Source organism: Toxotes jaculatrix, chromosome 2 (genome assembly GCF_017976425.1).
Source record: "Toxotes jaculatrix isolate fToxJac2 chromosome 2, fToxJac2.pri, whole genome shotgun sequence".
Taxonomy (NCBI): domain Eukaryota; kingdom Metazoa; phylum Chordata; class Actinopteri; family Toxotidae; genus Toxotes; species Toxotes jaculatrix.
In genome coordinates, this window is record NC_054395.1 from 24,407,253 (window position 1) to 24,426,797 (window position 19,545).

Here is a 19,545-nt window from a genome sequence, read left to right on the forward strand (position 1 = left end):
GCTAAGCTAATCGGATATGAGAATGGTGTAAGTCTTCTCATCTATCTCTTTTCCATCAAAGCTTTCTATTTCTTACAGCCTATGAAAAAAACTTTCAGGGTGTGATATAAAATGAATTCTCGCAAGCTAGATATCAAACTTTGCTTTGAGTTATGATCTAAAAAAGTCAGACAGAAGAGGCGTCTTCTCGCCAACTGTGAGTATTCATTCCCCTGAAGGCAAACTGTCTCTTCTGGCTCATGTGTTTGTTGTTGTGCAGCAATTCAGAGGTTATGTCTTTTGGAGAGCTCTGGGAGGAGCTCTGTTTGCAGTGGAGACTTTATCCCTCCCACCAGGCCCATGAAAATGGTCCACCTGCTGCTGTCAGTCCTGCACTTTCCTATGCCTGAAGCAACTGTCATCCCAAAAGATCCTGATGGCCAGGCCAGCTGGGAGAAGGCGCTGAAAAAAGAATGTTAGCATGTCTTTCCCCTGCTTGTACCTTAAATATCTTCCATGCAGTTCACAGCATTTAATTTTAGACTCCACATGAGGCAGGCGCAAGTGTTTTCTAGCAGAAGTCAGAGTCAGAGGCTTCCCAGTTTGCTGTGTTCCGAGTCACAGACTGGACAGAAATTATCTTTCCTTTCAATAGAAGCAAGAAACGACAGAGCACAAACATGTCAAACAGCAGAGACAGCGATGACCTCAATGAAGAAGACATTGATGAGGATGAACTCCTTGCTATGCTCTCACCTGAGGAGCTAAAGGAGCTTCAGAGTGAGATGGATGTTATTATTGCCCCAGATGAGAGTGTACCGGTTGGACAGAGACAGAAGGACCAGACAGAAAAGCCTCCGACGGGTTCGTTCGACCACAGATCCCTTGTTGATTACCTCTACTGGGAGAAAGAATCCAAACGAATGCTCGAGGAGGAAAGAGTGCCTGCTACTCTGCTGCCCAGTGAGGTAAGAGTCCAAACTCTCAAAGGTTCATATAAAGATCAATCTAGAACTTCAAACATATTCTTTGGAAACTTTGAAAATGTAATAAGAAATGTTAAGATAGAACAAAAAATCTTGTGTATGGGATAGCATGGTTCTAATTTTGATGATCTGATTTTATTTTTTATTTAGAAAGCTTTGAGGGAGGAAGCTGAAAAGAAAGAAGAAGAAGAAAACACAGAGGATGTGCAATATGAAGAATATGAAGTAATAGAGGAAGTCATTTTGGAAGAAACTGTAGATGGTACAGATGGAGAGGAAATCATAGAGGAGATAATTGAGGAAATTGTTGAAGAAGTTGATGAGACGGATGAAAACGACAAAGAGTTGGACGTGAAAGACAAGAGAGAGGTGAAGCCACCTGCGAATACAGACAAAAATGAAAATATAGATAAAGATGTACATCCTCAAGATAACGAAACAGAAACAATAACAGAAAACAATACAGATGGCAATCAGCCTTTTTCAGGCACAAAAGAGAAGACTGAGAGCTTAGGCCCCAAACACAGCACATCACATGTTGAAGAGCAAAAGGAAATTAAAACAATAGACTCTTTGCCTCCCAAAGATGCCCCAGAGGAGCCTGAGATAAATGAAACCAATGATAAGCTCCAACAGAAAGAAGAGAAAAAAATCAACAAATTAAAAATTCCAAAGCTGGCACTCAATAATATAAAAATGACATCAAGACCTTCAGGAAATGAGACAAACTTGGAGTCGACACTTGACAAGATCCGCAATAACCACCCCTCTATCACTGAGGTAAACCTCAACAACATAGAAAACATTCCCAAAGAGATGCTCTTGGACTATGTTAATGCCTTGAAGAAGAATAAATATGTAAAAACTTTCAGCATAGCCAACACTGGTGTCGATGAAAACATAGCTTTCAACCTGGCCAACATGTTACGAGAGAATCGCAGCATTGCGACTCTGAATATTGAGTCTAATTTTATAACAGGAAAGGGCATCGTGGCCATCATCCGCTGCCTTCAGTTCAATGAGACTCTCACAGAGCTGCGATTTCACAACCAGAGGCACATGCTGGGTCACCACGCAGAGATGGAGATCTCACGTCTGCTAAAGGCCAACAACACCCTCCTGAAGATGGGCTACCACTTTGAGTTGCCAGGGCCCAGGATGGTGGTGACCAACATTTTAACCAGGAATTTGGACCGTCAGAGGCAACTGAGGAAGGAGGAGCAGAAGCAGCAGCAACTGAAGGAGCAGAAGGAGCTGATGCAGATGTATGAGAGCAGTCTAAACCTGCCTCCTGGTTTACTTGAGATGCTGGGGTACATACCGCCTCTAGAACTCTTACAGGAGCACGGGCTCGTCCCACCCTCATCAGAACCGAACGCTGTGCCACAAACACACCACCAGACAGAGCAGACAGAGCCTCAGAAACAGCTCAAACATAAAAGCATTCCCAAACAACCCAGTGCTGAACCAGCAAATCCATTAAGGGATGTTCAGCTGAAGAGGACGCCCAAGAAACATGACCCATTTCTGGAGCTGGACCCAAGGGATGACAGGAGAGCAGAGAGGCCCAGTTTCCAGCTGAGGAAGACTTCCAAAGTAAAGGATGCAGATAGTGGAGAAATGACAGATGAGAAACCCAACCTGGCTGATGTGATTAAGACTTTGAAGCCCGTCCCCCGTAGACGAGTGCCACCTAAAGTTGAGCTCACACCACGTGATCAGCTCCTAAATGAGATCAAAAAGAGCAACGTGGCCTATCTCAAACCTGTGAGTATCTAAAAGTACTGTTATCAATCATGTTAGGATCCTGTGTTTACAAGGATGAGCTGGATTTTACATTTACTATTTACAGCGTCAAAGCTCTCAAAACAGAAGAACATTTATTATTCACATCACTGTGAATACATCAAACGTTGTCTATTGCTTAACTGTCTGAGAGGCGTTCCAGTATTATATAATGATTTGATGCTGATGTGTACTGTCCTGGAAAGCCAACAAAAGTTTTTTTTATTCTCCTCTTTTGTTGCTGCTTGCAGGTGCCGCTCCCTAAAGTCCTGGAATCTAGTGAAACGAGTCTCCTCTGAGGTTACAACTCCAGCTGTATGTTTTAACCATACTGTATCTTTATTTTACACATATCTGATATTAGTTGCCCTAAAACTACTCAAACTGTGTAAATTAAGAGTGAGCTATATTTGTATTACACATGAAAAATATTGGATGGTTGTTTGGCCACTTTTGTGATCTCACTAAATCCTTTTGTCTTTAGGAAGTCATAACAATAAAAGTATGGAAATTAAAAGACCTCACTGCCAAAACATCCTTCACTCTTTCATAATTTGGTAAAACTGAGTAATTTGCAGAGGGCTTTTTGCATATGAAAACTTCTTTAAAATTTTGCTCTAAAAAGATTTGTATGGTACATTTGTTTGATTAAATGTTAGATGATTTATTGTGGAGCAAATCTTTTCATATACTTACCTTTTGCTATGAAAACATCTTCTACTCTTTGCCTGGGGATTCTTTTCATCCTCTGTTTTCTAAAATGATAACTAAAAAGCACAGGTTATCAGTGTCAAACTAAATGCATTCCAAGTGAATCGGTTATTTAGTAGTGCAGATATGATAAAAGACAAATTACTGTCTTGTTTTTCTAAGAAGAGCATCCACATCTGCAGATAGGCAGATGAGTCAGTCCTGCAAAATTGATGTCATATGGATAATCAAATGACACTGTGTACACACCATCTGTAAGGGTATTTATTAGTTTGCTATTCAGTGGTATTATAAGCTTTTCATTTGTTTTATTAATGGCCTACAATTACAAATACTTCGTTTTGCATTTAACCCAAATAAGACAAGAATAACTCTAAATTTTGTGATAAATAAAAAAAAACTATATATTCACTCTGAGACTTGATTGAAAAACGGCCGCAACATAAATTAGGTTCTCTTTATTTTTATAGAGGATAGCCATCTTTTATGCCCAGTTCTGTGATTTCATCGTCACTTTTCAATAATGAAAAAGTCACATAAAAACATAGACAATATATAATATAGCATCCATTTAACATCAACAATCTCTCCAAACTGCCATTTGTGAAGTTAGCATGCACAAACTGCAGTCAAGGTGTGAAAAGCAACAGGAAACACCTGCTTTTACTATCAGGAGTAGCAGTATAAAATAAAATTTTACATTGCGGATGACAGATTTAATTTAGCTCTTTCACAAGGAAAAGGTATTTCATGGGAAAACAGCAGAGGATGTCTCTATTCCAGTATTTACTAATGATGAGGGGATAGTGATAGATTAAAATTAAAATTTCAGTTGAATCAGTATTCATTGTCGAAGTTATGTACTCTGTATCCTGCAGCCATTTTATACATTTCTGCATGCTGTATTGTGAAAATAAAGACACATCAAAAATAGTAACAGCAAACATGTAAATAACATAATATTCAAACAATAAAGCTGCACTTGCCATTCATTTTTCAGTATTGCATAGCTGTGGTCAGAGGGGATATACTCAGGCCAGCCTGTATGGTCCGGAACTGTATGCACAAATATTTTGACAAGAGGAAAATCTAAATTCCAGGATTATGAGTCAGGTCAGGTAACCACGTCTAGGTCAGAAGCAAACTGGTCTCAGATCAGTATGCATACAGCTCCTGAAGTAACGAGATGAGAGTTATTGCTGTTTATTAAGCAGTTCACTGGGTGTTGGGTCTGCTCTGTGAGAGGAAAATTTAACATGCTTGTTTTGAGGTAGCAAACTGAAAGGATCTGGGTTCTTTTCGAATAAATATAACTGGTATCTACTAACTGCACTGTGTTGAAACATTCAGCTTATTTTGCTGAAATAAATACTCAGTCATCATGTCGAACAAAGTGCACTGTCGACAAGGGAAATGATTTGTTTTTGGAACATTTTTTGTCACTGGAATGCTCAAAACTTTGGTTATCTTTAGTGTCCATTGCATCTCAAAATCCAGTCCACATGGTGATTGTGCAAATCTTGTTATAATCTTTTTGTAAGTGACCATCTGTTCAGTTTAGATAGTATAAACTAATACAAATGTAGAACAGAATAAAGTAAATGGACAAAAAGTATGGGAATGCAAACTTCAGTAACTTGATATAGGGTATAGGGGGATAAAAACCTGACACATGGGACGATGCTAGGGAAATTTTAATCCATACTGTATAACACTTACTTCACTTGGCACACTCTTTGTGAGAGCCTTACTCCTTCAGTTTGCTTTCAATAAAATCCTGAATCTTGTTAATTTTCTCCTCCTGTTGATCCAGGAGGTCCATGATGACGCCCATGGGGGTCTTCTTCAGCCCAACACCTTCAATTTTGTTCTCCAGTCTGTTCTTCATGTTGCGCAGTCTCAGAGAGGCGTGGATCAGGATCACTAAAAGGAAAAACAACAGGGAGTTATACATATTTTTTCCATTGTAAAAATAAAATCATACATTTTAGTGTCTCAAACTTTATAGATGACTTTCTCTGGAATACATCTTTGGAAAATAACAAAACAAAATGTGATACTGCTGCAACCCAGACGTTAAAGCAGGTGTAAAGATAGGCATATCTTTTATTCCCATGTCAGGCAGATACTGAACGCATGACATCAGCCAGTAAATGTAGTTCTGTCCAAATCAACAACCCATAGCAACCCGTCAACACAGGCAGCAGCGGGCAGACCTCCTGGGAAGCGATCAAACTGCCTTGTCTATTCGCCACGATGTTAGAGCTGCTACATTTGCTCTAACGATCCAACCCATCAATTATCTAAACCACTCTGCTGAACTTCTGACTCTACGTGTATTTAGAGAGCTGCAGTGAATCCAAAACTATAGCTCTAATGTACAGTGTAGTGTAGCTTGCTCTGTAAAGCTGACTTCATATTATAGCCTGTGTCATGAGTAAATGCAGGTCAGTGATACCGTACGTACTGTTCAACCCCCTACAGTGAGTCAGAATGAGAGTGTTTGGAAAACCTTGTTCACCCACAGAAAAACCTCAGTCATGAATCCCTGTGTGACTCACCACCCCCCTTAAGACTTGTTGTCATATAACATTAGCCAACAAGTGCTTGCAATATGCAGCAGGGAAAACATGTTAAATTAAATCAATACAGACGGTAATATATTACATATTGTATCACTCTCCAAATTTGTTTTTGTCACAGCTGTTTACTGCAAGTAACATAACCAATGTTAACCACAGAACTTAAATGATGTGATAAAGTTAGAAGATGTTTTGCATTTTCATGTCAAAATCAGTGTTGCAAAAGCTACAGAGGAAACAAAAGATATGTGATTTCTTATAACCAAATTTAATTTCTTTTCTGCTCTCAGTTTCTGCTCACAGTCACGATGAATGAATGAATGTCTTCTTTATCCTATTCTTCTGATTATTATTATATTTATAAAACATAATGAAGTCCAGACCAAGTAAAGTAAGAAATCTGGATAAAGATCTCAAAGTTCAAAAGAACTAATAAAACTAAGATTAAACTAAACTAAATTGAATCAAAAAGCAACATGACAGTTTGAAATTTAAATAGTCCCAATCTCTGATTTCAGCCAATCCAACACTGTAAAAAAAATATCTGTGACTACACTGAATGCACTGAGACTTACACAGCAAAGGGAAGGTGATTCCAAAGATGAACACCATGACACCACCACACAGTGACAGCAGAAAGTAGCTGGTGACCATAACCCCAATGACAAACAGGGTGGGGTTCTTCCTTTTGAAGTTCTTGATGGTGGCCTTGTTCTCTCCTGCCCACACTGAACCCATGAAGACCAGAGTCACCACAGCTCCTCCCAGAAACATGCCAAGTGGGTTCAGGAACCTGAATATTGTAACACAGAAATTGACATTTTGTACATGTACATTTATGTATTTTTTTTTTTTTTTTTTGGTTTAAATAGCACAACCTGCTGGTGGTAACAACAATAGCTAACTTCCTGGCCAGTCTGGTGTAAACCGTAAGAGGACAGATGGCTGCAGTAAGGCCTGTACTCATCATTTCCACTACATCATCCTCTATTCAGAAAAGACTACAAAATCATGTCATTTAGGCAAAGTCACTACCAGCTATCAGCAGTGACATGTGACCATACAGGAGCCCCGGGTTTAAAGTAGCATCACTGATCCTCTAAAACACTCAACATCCAGATTTTGTAACGTTAATTTTAAAATAAATTGGATTTGTGGTAGGTCGTTTCTGTTGAGAATGTGAAACACCTGCACACAATTAAAGCTAGCTACAGTGGATTTTTTTTTATTTTAATTTTTATTGTTATTTTTATTGATACTGAATACGACAACATTTAGGAAGAACATTTTTATAGGCTAGGCAAGGAATACATGTGAAAGGCAGACTCTAAATAATGTGTACAGTGCTTTAAAACGTTGACAAAACTGTGCAAACTGTTTCAGAAATATCCTATGTGGTCATGATGGGTGTGGATAGAAGGCATGCAGGCTAAATAAACATAGAGCCAGAGAAGCTAGCCTGCCTGCGTTAGCATACTCCCAGTACTTACCCTACGATGATGAAAACCACCACAGCTACGGCGAAATAATTCGTCTGATAGTACAGTAAATTGCTGATCACTCTGTTGTTCCACTTTGCTAAATCTCCGAACTCTGGTTTGGCAAAACGGTCCGCTCCGGGGAAGAAATCATCCCACGGTCTGAGAGGTGCAAGCTCCATTTTGGCTGCCATGTCTTCAACGTGTAGTCAAGAGGCACACAAACACAAACATACCCACACTGGCTGCGTAATGTTTTTTGACAGATCAGCTGATCGCCGTCTGCGCTTCGAGAAGGGGAAGTCAAACACGAAACCGTACTCACGCTCCAGATCTCGCGAGAGTCCGATTCTCAAAGAAGTGCTTGGAATTTTAGGCTTGCGTCCGAAATGCGCAGCAGCACCGCTTCGCTCAAAGATTGAATGACATGTAAAAGAAACAAAATAAAAACGAAGAGCTGAAGGCAGTTAAAAATACAAACATTAAAATAAACCACAACGGGCTTGTTGATTCAAACAGATTAAAGAAATATCGTGCCAGAATTTTCTTGAGTGAGAACAAACCAAGAATAAATGCGAAGAGGCTACATCAATAGCAGGTTTAAATATATGTCTGTTGACTGGGTTACATTTATGAAGACGTGTTACCGCTTTAGTTTTTATTCCTATATTTTTCTGAAAGCAGGGGGAAACATGGTGTGTTTCCTCTGTGAGTGCTTCAAACTGTTGAATGCAGCGCAGCTTTGACACTCGTGAACACAGCAGCCAGAATCGAGGACATGGGACCGTGAAAGTATGGCGGATGCCGAGGAGCCGTAAGTCTCGATGGACGAAAAATATAATTTTACCATAGTTAAACCCGCGCAGTTTGTCGTCAGCGCGACATGCCTGAACCCTCGTTTCCTTTCTCCTTTCAGGGAGAAGAAAAGAAGGCGAATAGAGGACCTCGCTGAGAAGTTAGTGACGAATGCTAAATAAAGGTCTCTGACTGGCAGCAGGTTTGCGTTGCACAGTGAGCAGCGACTGCTGGGCCAGGAGACATGAAAATAAACATCTTAACAAGGGACAGTCTCAATAAAGCAGTTAGATGTTTGTGCAGTTCATCAATCGAACGATTGACGATCAACGAATCCATTCACAGTGACAAACATAAAGCAGAGACTCACTGCACTGCATCAGTCCTGTAATGACCAGTTTATTATGGCTGTGCACCAATTCAGTACTACACATTAATCCTCAGCACAGTTTGAGTGAAATTTCCAGTTTGATCTCCGACTGCTCACGTATAGTATAATTTCCTGAAAGCACGAAACAGCAAAATATATTGATTTCTTCTTACTGCAAAATTACAATACTGAAAAGATCAGTATATAGTTCAAACAGAACACAGTTGTAGTGTGGTATTGGGACACTTCATATGTTTATGAAAATTCTTAGCCATCTTTGTCTAGTTTCATGATAAACTTGTTGCACTGCCAGCAGTTAGTTACATCTCTTAATACAGGGGTTATGAGCAAGCCCAGGTGATTTTGACTCATATGACTAATGTACAGTTTTGCAGAAAGCTTGTTTACCACGAATTAGTGAGCAATAGCAGTTTAAGTTGCAGGTTTAGGTGCTGTCTGTTTTGCACAGCAGATAAAATCCAGAATGGTGGCTTATTTTTCTCATTAAGGTCCTTTCATCTGTTTGTATATTTACTAATTCCTATGACTGTTATTAATTTGGCCAACTGCTTATATACACTGCCTTCCTCCACAAGTTAATGGATATGTCTCCCTTGGAAAATTATAAATGCATGAAATAAGACATAAATGGCATTATAACAGGGATAAATAGGGGGAAATGTACTCATTTAATTATAGTACAAGTTCAGCGTATCTTGATGTGTTGTGTGTTAAGAATGGCTGTAGATGGCGGACACAGGGACGGTGGTTGCGACTGGGATGGCCGGTGGAATCATGTGAGGAAGTTTTTGGAGAGACCTGGCCCATTCACCCATCCTGACTTTGAGCCCAGCACTGAGGTGACAAGGAAATACCTTGATGAAACTGAATGGAGTTCATATGTCAAACTGAATCAGTGTAGTGTGATAATTCTGTAGCTTTGAGTTCACACTGACAAATTATAGTGACATTTCTTAAAACATTTCAATGCTTTTTTCATATCAGTCTCTACAGTTTTTGTTGGAGACGTGCAAGATTCTGGTCATTGGCGCAGGAGGACTTGGATGTGAACTCCTCAAAAATCTGGTGAGAAATAGTTTTAATCGGCATTATGCTAATGTGCTGGTTTAGATAAGTTCTCACATTGTCTTGTTGTGATTTAGGCTCTGTCTGGCTTTCGTCTTATTCATGTGGTCGACATGGATACTATTGATGTGTCCAACCTCAACAGACAGTTTCTTTTCAGGTAGGTCTCATCTCTGTTTTTCCTTCTCCTTATAATTTTAACAGTAGTTTAATATTAGACAAATACAGTATGTGGTGAAGAAAATGTTAAGTCACTCACATTTGTACTTAAATGTACTTTGTTACGTTCCACCATTGCATGTGTTTGCCTCCTGTTGAGTGTAGTACTGTGACAGTTAATGTGTGGTTCTATTCAACATCTCATATGTCCTACAATGAACTGCTTTATACATCCATTTAGGCCCAAAGATGTTGGACGACCAAAGGCAGAGGTGGCTGCTGACTTTATCAACAGTCGTGTCCCTGGATGTAAAGTCATCCCGTATCCTTTGCAGCAACAGTTTTCACAGCTGAAAAGCGACTCAGATTCAGTTAATGTTGTTTAAAAGATATTGATATTTATTTTTTTTCCCTTATCAATAACATGCAGTCACTTTAAAAAGATCCAAGACTTTGATGAGTCTTTCTACAGGCGTAAGTGTGTTTCTCTTACAAGATCTATACATTAGCAGAGTTAACCAAGTTAACACCTCAAGGTTTAAAACACACATCCTGCCTTTGCAGAGTTCCACATCATCGTCTGTGGACTGGACTCCATCATTGCCAGACGCTGGATGAACGGGATGCTGGTAGGAAGAAAGAGAAATTTATTGTATTTCGGTGTGGTCTTTACTTTAGATACCTTTGCATATATCAGAAGTGTGTAAGCGTAAACTGTGGTGAGTCATGATTGATGTTGCCGTCTCTAGATATCCCTCCTGAGCTATGAAGATGGAGTCCTGGATCCCAGCTCCATCATTCCCCTCATCGATGGAGGAACGGAGGGGTTTAAAGGAAATGCTCGTGTCATTCTGCCCGGCATGACGGCATGCATCGACTGCACACTGGAGCTGTACCCGCCACAGGTCTCTTTTCAGTAGCAATTTGTTTCAGTTCTAAAACTCACATAAATACAGTAAAGGGATGAATGATATATCAGAATAGTCCAAAAGAAAAACAAAAGCTTTCCCATTTACTGTTCAGCTTGTGTTTTGGGTGAGAGAAAGCATCTGAGGTGCACAGGAGGTTTTGTTTTACATTTCCATCTGCAGCAACAGCTGTTTGTGTTTGGAAAAAAATGAAAGACTTGGGTCATAAGCAGAAATAGCTATCAAACTAAATACGCAAAGAAAAAGGCGCCGCCTACAGAAACTTACAGAAAATTAGAAAGAAAAAGTCACATAATGGTGTTTTCTTGGAAGGGAGGTGCAATACCAGTACAGCTGTGTCTGTACCACTAAAGATCTTGCCAAAACACACACACAAAATAAAAACAGAAATAAAATTAAGGGATTTTGATATAATCTTTTTTATTTCTTCCTGCAGTTAGTTTTTAGCTCTGATGTCATCTCCATCCACCAGTGTTCTGGCAGGACATTGTGCAGAACAGAAAAGAGTTTCCAGTGCTACTTGAAATGCTTTTATGCTTGACCTTAATTCAGATTTTACAATCCACAGATTAATTTCCCCATGTGCACTATTGCATCAATGCCAAGGCTACCAGAGCACTGCATTGAATATGCCAGAATCTTACAGTGGCCAAAGGAAAAGCCATTTGGAGGTAAGATAAAATATTCACCACTTTTTTTTCTATTGTACCACATCAAGTCATGCAACCTTATACCTGTGTATGTTATTACAATAAAGGCTAACAATCTGTGTCTTCTCCTCTAGACACCAGCTTAGATGGAGATAACCCAGAGCACATCCAGTGGGTGTTTGAAAGAGCCCAAGAAAGAGCTGCAGAGTTTAACATTACAGGAGTGACATACAGACTCACTCAAGGTGAACCTGTGAACTAAAAGACATTTTATTCAATGCTAATGTTGCATAAATTAGCGTTAGCAAATAAATATTAGCTTTGAATAATTGTGTTGAATGAACATTAGCGTTGAATAACCGGTACATTTCTCACTGTGACTGACAGCTGTTTGGTTCACAAGTATCTGTAATACTGAAATCAAGCCACTGATTGTTTCTTGTGCAACAGGAGTTGTGAAGAGGATCATTCCTGCTGTGGCATCAACCAATGCTGTTATTGCAGGTATGAAACTCAAAAGTCTTTGAGGCAGTAGCTGTTGCTGTTAAGAGATGTTGACATTTTTGTAATATTTTTGATGAAATGTCAAAAAATAATGATGATAATGGTGGCAGATTTATCACTTGAGAATTTTTTCTAAATTTTTAAGCAAGTCTTTCATTTATCACAGTAGTAAACAAAAGTTGTCTTCTTATTTCTTGCCGGTGACTATTGATTTTGTCAGCTGAAATGATAGCTAGCTGGCTAGCAAGCAATTTAATGCTAATTCTGTGAGTTGGTTGAAAACTCTGTCTCCATTTGACATTTTAATGTTTCCAAAACAACAATCTGCCAACAAAAAATCTGCCTACATGATATGATGCTAAAACACTGAGGCTAAAAGTCAGTGTACTCACCAGCTGATGTAAAAGAAAGGGGAATTAGGAGCAGCACTGTTGCTGTATTGCGGCCTAAAGCTAGTTAGCCCTAATGGTACAGTCGAATATTACAGATAAAAATGTAATTAAAATGTAATTTGTTCTATCATAACCCTGCATTGGTGCCTGTAATGTTTACTGTTCGAATAATAAGCTTCACTCTCAGGATTAGAAAAGGCTTTTAGGATGAAGACTAACCAGTGTGTTTGGCTAACGTAATGGAGATATCTTGTCTAATGAGTTTTGACTGGAGTTGCTGGAGTGTAAACTTTCCCAAATTCAAGACACAGAGCCGATGTTGTTAGTGTAAACACTGATAAAGCAGCATCCGAGATTACTTTTCCCACTTCTTACTGTTTAGCTTCGTGGTTTTGGTTTTGGAAGGAATTAAAAAAGCAAAAAGTACAAAAACAAAAATCACACCACCACCCTCTGAATACCAACCATTGTTAGATGACTATGCACACTGCTTCTAAATCTAAAGCGTGACAGGCCTGTGGTGCCCATTTATTGAAGCCAACACTCAGTTGTGACTTATTGTACTTAAACAATTGTACAATTCAGAGCACTGGTTTTCATTTTCCTTTTGTTCCCCACAGCTGCCTGCGCTACTGAAGTTTTCAAAATTGCTACAAGGTTGGTAACAAAAACAGTCTCTGAATCTCTCATCCCAATTATCCTGTTGATTTTTTCAAATTAAAACTACTCACAATTACTGACATAAGATTTTATCTTTTAGTGCATATATTCCTTTAAATAATTACCTGGTCTTTAATGATGTGGATGGACTGTACACCTACACTTTTGAAGCAGAGCGAAAGGTTTGTTTTGCCCAAAATGCAAATAGTAACAGTCGTGTCAGCAGAGTAATGTACATTTCCCTGTACAGAGAATAACCAGTTTCCTCTGCATCCTCTTTGATTTGCAGGAAAATTGTTCAGCATGCAGCCAGGTGCCTCAAGATCTCCAGTTCCCTCCTTCTGCCAAGTTACAGGAGGTTTTAGAGTACCTGACAGAGAACGCGTCTCTGTGAGTATTCAGGAATTTAAAAAAAAATCCTACTTCAAAAGAAATAACAATTATCAGGTTAATATTGTGTATAAATGTTTTCCAGACAAATGAAATCTCCAGCTATCACCACAACTCTGGAAGGGAAGAATAAGACGCTGTATTTGCAGGTAATATATTTAATCTTTGAGAATGCTGCGTGGTGTTTGGTCCTCTGCATTTTATTAACAATTACAATTAAAATATGATTACAATTTTATTCCAGTCTGTTAAATCCATCGAGGAGCGAACCAGGCCGAACCTCTGCAAGACTTTGAAAGGTAATGACACTCCAGTCGTTCCCAGTTTGTCAAACGTGTCCCGTGACCTGCTGAAATTCATGATAACACATATGCAATGTGCTTTTTCTCCTGATGCAGAGCTGGGCTTGTCGGATGGACAGGAACTAGCTGTGGCAGATGTCACCACACCCCAGACAGTTCTCTTCAAGCTCAATTTCACCGCCTGAACTTCCATTACAACACACAGCACTGATATCAGATTGACTGCTTCTGAATGCAGAGTGGGTGTTACATCACAAGGTTACTGTGATGTTGCAGTAGCACATTTGATATGATTATGTAAATGAGTACGGTCTCACTTGTGGAATAGCATTGGTTATTGTATGAACATGAAATCAGTTAACATTGTTTTTTTTTGTATTTGTTATGTTGTTTAATTCTTTGTGTATTTGTCTTGTGTTGGCTTATATTGTCGCTATTTACCTGTACATCAAATGAGATAACGATGTGCACTATGATCAAATAAAGTTTTATTATCATGGTTGTAGATGAAGCCTGTTTTACCAGATTGTTTTGTTGTTTTTCAGGCCAACTTCACTGTTTATCTTTAACTGGATTAAACTGAATGTTTGTACTACAGTGTGACACTTTGAATGGTGTAATGTGCTTAATTAGAGGAAATCTGAATTGTCAATTTTACAACCCTAAGAAAAAAAAATAATAATAAAGCAAAAGCAAGTGAAGTAAATCTTATTCCTAAATAACACATTATGATAAAGTAAAAAATAATGAAGATACAATCATAAATCAAAATCTCCATTTACTGCTTGGCAAGCTGGCAGCATTAATAAAATAACTTTAACATACACGTGAACCCAGGCAGTCAGAAGAACTTTAAATTTCTGAGAATGCTGTTTTGTTTTTGGTTAAAAACAAGAGCAATAAATAAAAAAAAAGCACAAAAATTATAAAGGATTGAAAACACAATAAGACAGTAAATCTAAATCTTAAATCTCTTGTTTACAGCTTGGCAAACTGGCTGCACAAATAAAATAAATGTTTACATATAAACTCAAAGTAAACTATAGAAAAAAAATGGGGTAAATAAAACAGTTTATGACAACAGAACAAGCCAGAGGGACTTGGCCTTTTCCAGATGCGGTTTACATCCTCTCTGTCCACTGTGTGACCGGATGTTAATACTCACTTTAAGCTTCTTAGGGCGCTAATGAAAGTGGCCGCATATTGTCCGGGAGACAGATGGTTTCTGTCTTGATTAAGTTTTAATTTTATCCGACGGGAAAAGCTGCCAGGCTTTGCCCCATCGGAGTCATCCCCCCGCTGCGTTCACACACCAACACATCTCTAACATCACATCCTGCCTGAAAGGTACAGTAACTCCAGGAAGAGGAGCTGATGTGTGAAACTGCAGGTTTTTCACTGAACTGATGTGTTGACTGTCATCTCTGTCAGCTGGGGCGTAATTTAGCAGCAGACGGGCGATCTCGAGATTTTTTTTTTTTTCCTCGCTCGTTTTCTGAACTGAGGCATAAAACTTCAAACCTCAAACTGGAGGATCACATCTGTGATAAAGTTTTCCATCTTCGCTGAGACGATCGTCAGATGGTCTGCGTAATGTTACTGATGGAGGCTTCAGCACCAGCTTATCTTGCATATCAGTAACCTGAGCAGAGGTCAGAGGTTTAATATTTAAGATATTAATTTCAGTCACTGTCAGAAGTCTGACTTCAACACCGGCTTTCCTCACTGTTGAGCAAAATTAAATGAATCTTATGTTTATCTCATATTAAATGTTAAAATGTGTAAGACTCACTTTTATTGATGATGATGATGATACTGTACAACACAGTAAAATAGTAATAGCCTGTACTGGTATAGTGTTTTGGCACTGAAGAGAAATGTTCAATACATGTAAACCTTTAAAAAAAGACAAATTCATCAGTCAGCTGACAGAAAATGAATCACCTATTGCTGCTGCCCTTTCTCAGTTTTAACATGACTGCAAATTGATTCTTTTAAAATTTTGGACTCAAAACAAGCAATTTGCAGCTCAGGCTCTGAGAAATTATAGAGGTCATTTTTGAAATTTACTTGAATAAACAACTGATGGAGAAAATAATCTGGAGATCTGGAGACGCCTCAAGCAAAGTAGTGAAGTCAGCAGTACGGTTTAACTTCGTGTCACCTTTGTCCTGCACTCATTTTTGCCGTAATTTAACTTAAAAGTCCATGTCCCAGTTTTTCTGTGACTCATGTGGAATACAACGTGTTTTGGAGAGAGAGTTTAGCTTTGAATGCACGGATGTTTACAGCTGAAGGGTTAACATGACTCAGAAATGAGTCTAAGGACCCACTCTCATCAGCCTCCAAAGCTGCCTCCGACAGGGCTTTTATTGGCATTTGTTTGATTTGCTTTGGCTTGGTGATGTGAGAATCAGAATTGAGAAAATAGTTGCAATAGTTTCAGGAGATATCAGGAGCATTTATTACTTAAAGGTCACATGCTTTACGTAAAACTATTTGCCTAATTGTGTTAAAGTCTGTGTAAATCTCTTTTCGTGCAGGCAAGATGAAACTGAACACACCGGCTCAGCCATTACACTGGGGTCTCCTGCTTCTCTATATAGTAAGCCTCTTCAGCCAGCTAGTGTCCACTGGCAACCAAAGCTCCCGAGGACAGACAGGTAGGTGTGAGACCCAACCAGACCAGTCACACACCCTGAGGGACTCATTATGGCTCCCGGTCACCAGCCTGGTCACCTGGTACAGAGTTTAGTTTAAGCAAATGCACAGCGACTCCAGTAGACAGGAATAAGGGGCAAAGGCTGGTCCAAAATCAGGCAGAGGTATCAAAATCGCGAGGCAAAAAGCCAAAAACCTCAAGAACACACAAAGAGCAACACAAGGAACAAATGCTGGAACACTTGGCTCTACAGACAAAGACAATCTGGCACAGAACAAAGGGGAGGACAAGACTTAAATACACTTGGAGGAGGGAAGACAATTAGACACAGGTGCAACACATTAGGGGCGGGACAGGTAATCACAAAGGCGGGAAACAAATGAGGACAAGAAGTGAATGTACAAAAGAGACAAGGGGGTTAGTGATTACATAGTAAAACAGGAAACTAACTAAACTGGTATCAAGGAAGACAGACAAACAGGACCTGACTCAAGAGCTGGATGTGACATAATGTACAGTACATCCTGAATATTTAATCCCTGCATTTGTTTTATTACAGCAGTGATGGAAGAAGTAGAGGATCCTTTACTTAAATAAAAATACCAATACAAAAGTGAAAGTACTCCATTACAGGGAAAAGTACTTCATTCAGAATCTTACTTAAGTACATAAATATCATCAGTGATGTCACTAAAAGCATCAAAATGTAAAAATACTGGTTCTGCAGAATAATGACCCCTGAGACTAATATTATGATAATGAATTGTATTCTTATATTGCTAATACTGATTGATCAGTGTGTGAGCATCATTTTACATTTCTCAAATCTTTTCTCAATTTTTTCTTCTTCTTCTTTCATAAAATATTGGATAGTTTGACTCTGTTGAGTCTCAGACAGTTATTTAAATGGAACCGTCTGATTGGCCATGCACACAGAGAAGGTCCTAGGGGGAATATTTAACAACTCATGGACTTGGACAAAAACATTGCCTGGGCCTCAGACACTGCTGGTTTATTAGCCAAAAAGGTTGGTTTTAGCCAACAAGCAGTTTAATCATAACAACAGACTGTAATTAATAAGCAGATCCAATGTTATTTGTGTGTAATTATAATCTAAATAGTGACTATTGCTTTCAGATAAATGTAGTGGACAAAAGTTATAATATTTCTGACTGAGGAGATGAAGGTGGAGTAGAAGTAGAAAGCAGCATAAAATGGAAGCACTCAAGTAAAGTTCAAGTATATCTAAACTGTACTGGGTTTACTGGTGCCACAACAGAAATCCATTTTTTTGGGGGGGATAATTGCATGTTTCACTTCCTGTCCTCTGCTTTGATTTTAGTCTGATGTTAAACCCCACTTCAATTATGAATTAACCTTCTAGTCCTGCAGGTGTTGTTGGTTATGCAACGAGACAACTCTGTTCTAAATTAGCAATAAGCATGCATGGGTTTCTCTCTTTTTCTTTTTACTTCTGCTCCGTTGCACCCCTTCAATTGCAAGTATCAGCATGAATCATCAGTGGTGTAATAATGACCAAAAGCAACACTCAATTGCTTTTATTTGCATTTTGGTGAAATGATGCAGAAACAGATGTGACTTCAATATTTCTCTTCATGCTGTTTACTGTGCTCGGTTCTGTTTATACACAATCAGAAACATGAAATTAGGTAACTGAACACACCGATGATTCCTGCAAATATGTTCTGATGTTTTTTTTTTTTCCATGACTGTGGTATGAGTGCTAATCCTTCTCATCCACTTGGTGGTGCTGTAGCTTTAGAATCATCCAAATTAGGTCTGAAGTGCACTTGCTTTGCTCTGAATGAGTGTAACAAAAAAGATAACTGTATTTAAATTTAACAGCTAATAAAGTTAGAAAATCATTTCAATTTGACTGAAATGTTGCCATCGCCAAAGGCTGAAGTTGCCCAGGCTGCCTCTGCTTCCATGCAAAACTCTGTATGAAAAATTGTCACCTTTCCCTCCAAATTTTCTTCCTCAGGGTCACCGCAGGAGAGGACAGGGACTTGTGAAGTGGTTGCTGCTCATCGTTGCTGCAATAAGAACAAGATTGAAGAACGCTCTCAAACAGTCAAGTGCTCGTGCTTCCCAGGACAGGTGGCAGGGACAACAAGGGCTTTGCCCTCTTGTGTTGAAGGTAATATTACCGGCCTCCTCTTCTACCTCTCTTAACCAGACCTATTCTGACATGACATGAATACTATTTGTCGAAATAGGATCAGATCCACTGATCACTGATACTGAGGCTGTTAAGAGAGTGTGACATTTGATTGAGATGTTTTTTTCCCAAACAACAAATTTTTTGAAGTCTTTCCATCTAAAAAGTGTCCTTCTGCCGTGGTGTCTTTTTCTCCAGCCTCCATTGTGCGTCAGAAGTGGTGGTGTAAAATGGAACCGTGTCTGAAGGGGGAGGAGTGCAGAGTTCTCCCTGACCTCACCGGCTGGTCATGCATCTCTGGGAACAAAGTAAAGACCACAAAGGTGAGGAGAAGGCCGGCATTAGTCTGAGTCACAGAGGCACCAAAACTGTACAAAAGACATGACACAAAATGGCTTTAGTTTAAGACGTGGTATTTATGGATGCCTAAATGCAACCCTACGATAAACCTGTTCCCTTTTATTGCATTGCTCTTACACAAACAGGGGCCGACAGACTTGTGAATGCTCATCAGAAGCTTTATTTTAGTAAGCTCTCCTTTGATGCTGCAAGATTCCACAATTAACCATAATAATCACTGCTCCCAGTGGCCATATCAACTGTCTTGCTCTCCAGCAGGCACAATGGGCTCAGAAAATCTAATTCTATAATCGGTGAATGATGGGGCCAAGAGGACAAACATGAAAGAAGCTGTAAACTAATGCTGAAAACTAAAACCCATGTAATTAAATCTGACAGCCAAAGGAAACCCCTCTGCATTTAGAAATGCACTTTCTCATAAGTTGCCATTTTGCTGAACTGTTTTATATGTATGATTCCTGGAGGGAAACACTTTACAGTGAAACAGAGGCAAGTGAGCACTGGCAGTGTGCAGCCTGTGATCAGTGTGCTACCCAGTATTCATGTAGCTCATCACATTACACTACAACAGAGTAAAATAGAA

At 39.2% G+C, this 19,545-nt stretch overlaps 4 protein-coding genes across 5 annotated transcripts; 3 read left to right on the plus strand and 1 right to left on the minus strand.

Annotated features, from left to right (window-relative positions):
* Positions 1-366: 366 nt before the first annotated feature.
* On the plus strand, positions 367-3,415 carry lmod3 (leiomodin 3 (fetal)). Its single transcript, XM_041053185.1, has 3 exons — positions 367-947; positions 1,116-2,732; positions 3,002-3,415. Exons 1-3 carry the CDS (start codon positions 660-662, stop codon positions 3,047-3,049), a joined length of 1,953 nt encoding a protein of 650 aa, XP_040909119.1. The 5' UTR covers positions 367-659; the 3' UTR covers positions 3,050-3,415.
* Positions 3,416-3,703: 288 nt separating this feature from the next.
* LOC121191782 (PRA1 family protein 3-like) lies at positions 3,704-7,786 on the minus strand. Its single transcript, XM_041053199.1, has 3 exons — positions 7,534-7,786; positions 6,619-6,836; positions 3,704-5,384 (listed from the first exon to the last, which is right to left on the minus strand). Exons 1-3 carry the CDS (start codon positions 7,713-7,715, stop codon positions 5,209-5,211), a joined length of 576 nt encoding a protein of 191 aa, XP_040909133.1. The 5' UTR covers positions 7,716-7,786; the 3' UTR covers positions 3,704-5,208.
* Positions 7,787-8,250: 464 nt separating this feature from the next.
* LOC121195773 (NEDD8-activating enzyme E1 catalytic subunit-like) lies at positions 8,251-14,350 on the plus strand. 2 transcript variants are annotated; one of them, XM_041059437.1, is made up of 18 exons: positions 8,251-8,335; positions 8,438-8,476; positions 9,423-9,546; positions 9,692-9,772; positions 9,850-9,932; positions 10,173-10,253; positions 10,362-10,405; positions 10,496-10,560; positions 10,681-10,836; positions 11,429-11,531; positions 11,645-11,755; positions 11,961-12,014; positions 13,027-13,063; positions 13,167-13,248; positions 13,356-13,456; positions 13,542-13,605; positions 13,701-13,755; positions 13,855-14,350. In XM_041059437.1, exons 1-18 carry the CDS (start codon positions 8,316-8,318, stop codon positions 13,941-13,943), a joined length of 1,389 nt encoding a protein of 462 aa, XP_040915371.1. In that variant the 5' UTR covers positions 8,251-8,315; the 3' UTR covers positions 13,944-14,350. The 2 variants fall into 2 exon arrangements, with proteins under 2 accessions (XP_040915371.1, XP_040915378.1); XM_041059444.1 differs by having other exon boundaries at positions 8,306-8,335; positions 8,438-8,500.
* A 927-nt stretch (positions 14,351-15,277) lies between these two features.
* LOC121195789 (chemokine-like protein TAFA-4) lies at positions 15,278-18,952 on the plus strand. The gene is made up of 4 exons (XM_041059454.1): positions 15,278-15,410; positions 16,302-16,421; positions 18,426-18,581; positions 18,801-18,952. The coding sequence occupies exons 2-4, from the start codon at positions 16,307-16,309 to the stop codon at positions 18,950-18,952; spliced, it is 423 nt and encodes a 140-aa protein (XP_040915388.1). The 5' UTR covers positions 15,278-15,410; positions 16,302-16,306.
* Positions 18,953-19,545: the final 593 nt, after the last annotated feature.

Excerpts from the sequence above, each read along its gene's own strand:
- LOC121195773 (XM_041059437.1), top strand. The coding sequence starts at position 8,316 with ATGGCGGATGCCGAGGAGCC. Across the intron at positions 10,254-10,361 it reads CCTGGATGTAAAGTCATCCC|TCACTTTAAAAAGATCCAAG; the intron begins GTATCCTTTGCA and ends AATAACATGCAG. Across the intron at positions 10,561-10,680 it reads GCTGGATGAACGGGATGCTG|ATATCCCTCCTGAGCTATGA; the intron begins GTAGGAAGAAAG and ends TGCCGTCTCTAG.
- LOC121195789 (XM_041059454.1), top strand. The coding sequence starts at position 16,307 with ATGAAACTGAACACACCGGCTCAGCCATTACACTGGGGTCTCCTGCTT. Across the intron at positions 16,422-18,425 it reads AAGCTCCCGAGGACAGACAG|GGTCACCGCAGGAGAGGACA; the intron begins GTAGGTGTGAGA and ends TTTCTTCCTCAG. Across the intron at positions 18,582-18,800 it reads TTTGCCCTCTTGTGTTGAAG|CCTCCATTGTGCGTCAGAAG; the intron begins GTAATATTACCG and ends CTTTTTCTCCAG.
- lmod3 (XM_041053185.1), top strand. The coding sequence starts at position 660 with ATGTCAAACAGCAGAGACAGCGATGACCTCAATGAAGAAGACATTGAT. Across the intron at positions 948-1,115 it reads CTACTCTGCTGCCCAGTGAG|AAAGCTTTGAGGGAGGAAGC; the intron begins GTAAGAGTCCAA and ends TTTTTTATTTAG. Across the intron at positions 2,733-3,001 it reads ACGTGGCCTATCTCAAACCT|GTGCCGCTCCCTAAAGTCCT; the intron begins GTGAGTATCTAA and ends TGCTGCTTGCAG.
- LOC121191782 (XM_041053199.1), bottom strand. The coding sequence starts at position 7,715 with ATGGCAGCCAAAATGGAGCTTGCACCTCTCAGACCGTGGGATGATTTC. Across the intron at positions 6,837-7,533 it reads GTGGTTTTCATCATCGTAGG|GTTCCTGAACCCACTTGGCA; the intron begins GTAAGTACTGGG and ends TACAATATTCAG. Across the intron at positions 5,385-6,618 it reads AATCACCTTCCCTTTGCTGT|TGATCCTGATCCACGCCTCT; the intron begins GTAAGTCTCAGT and ends TTTTCCTTTTAG.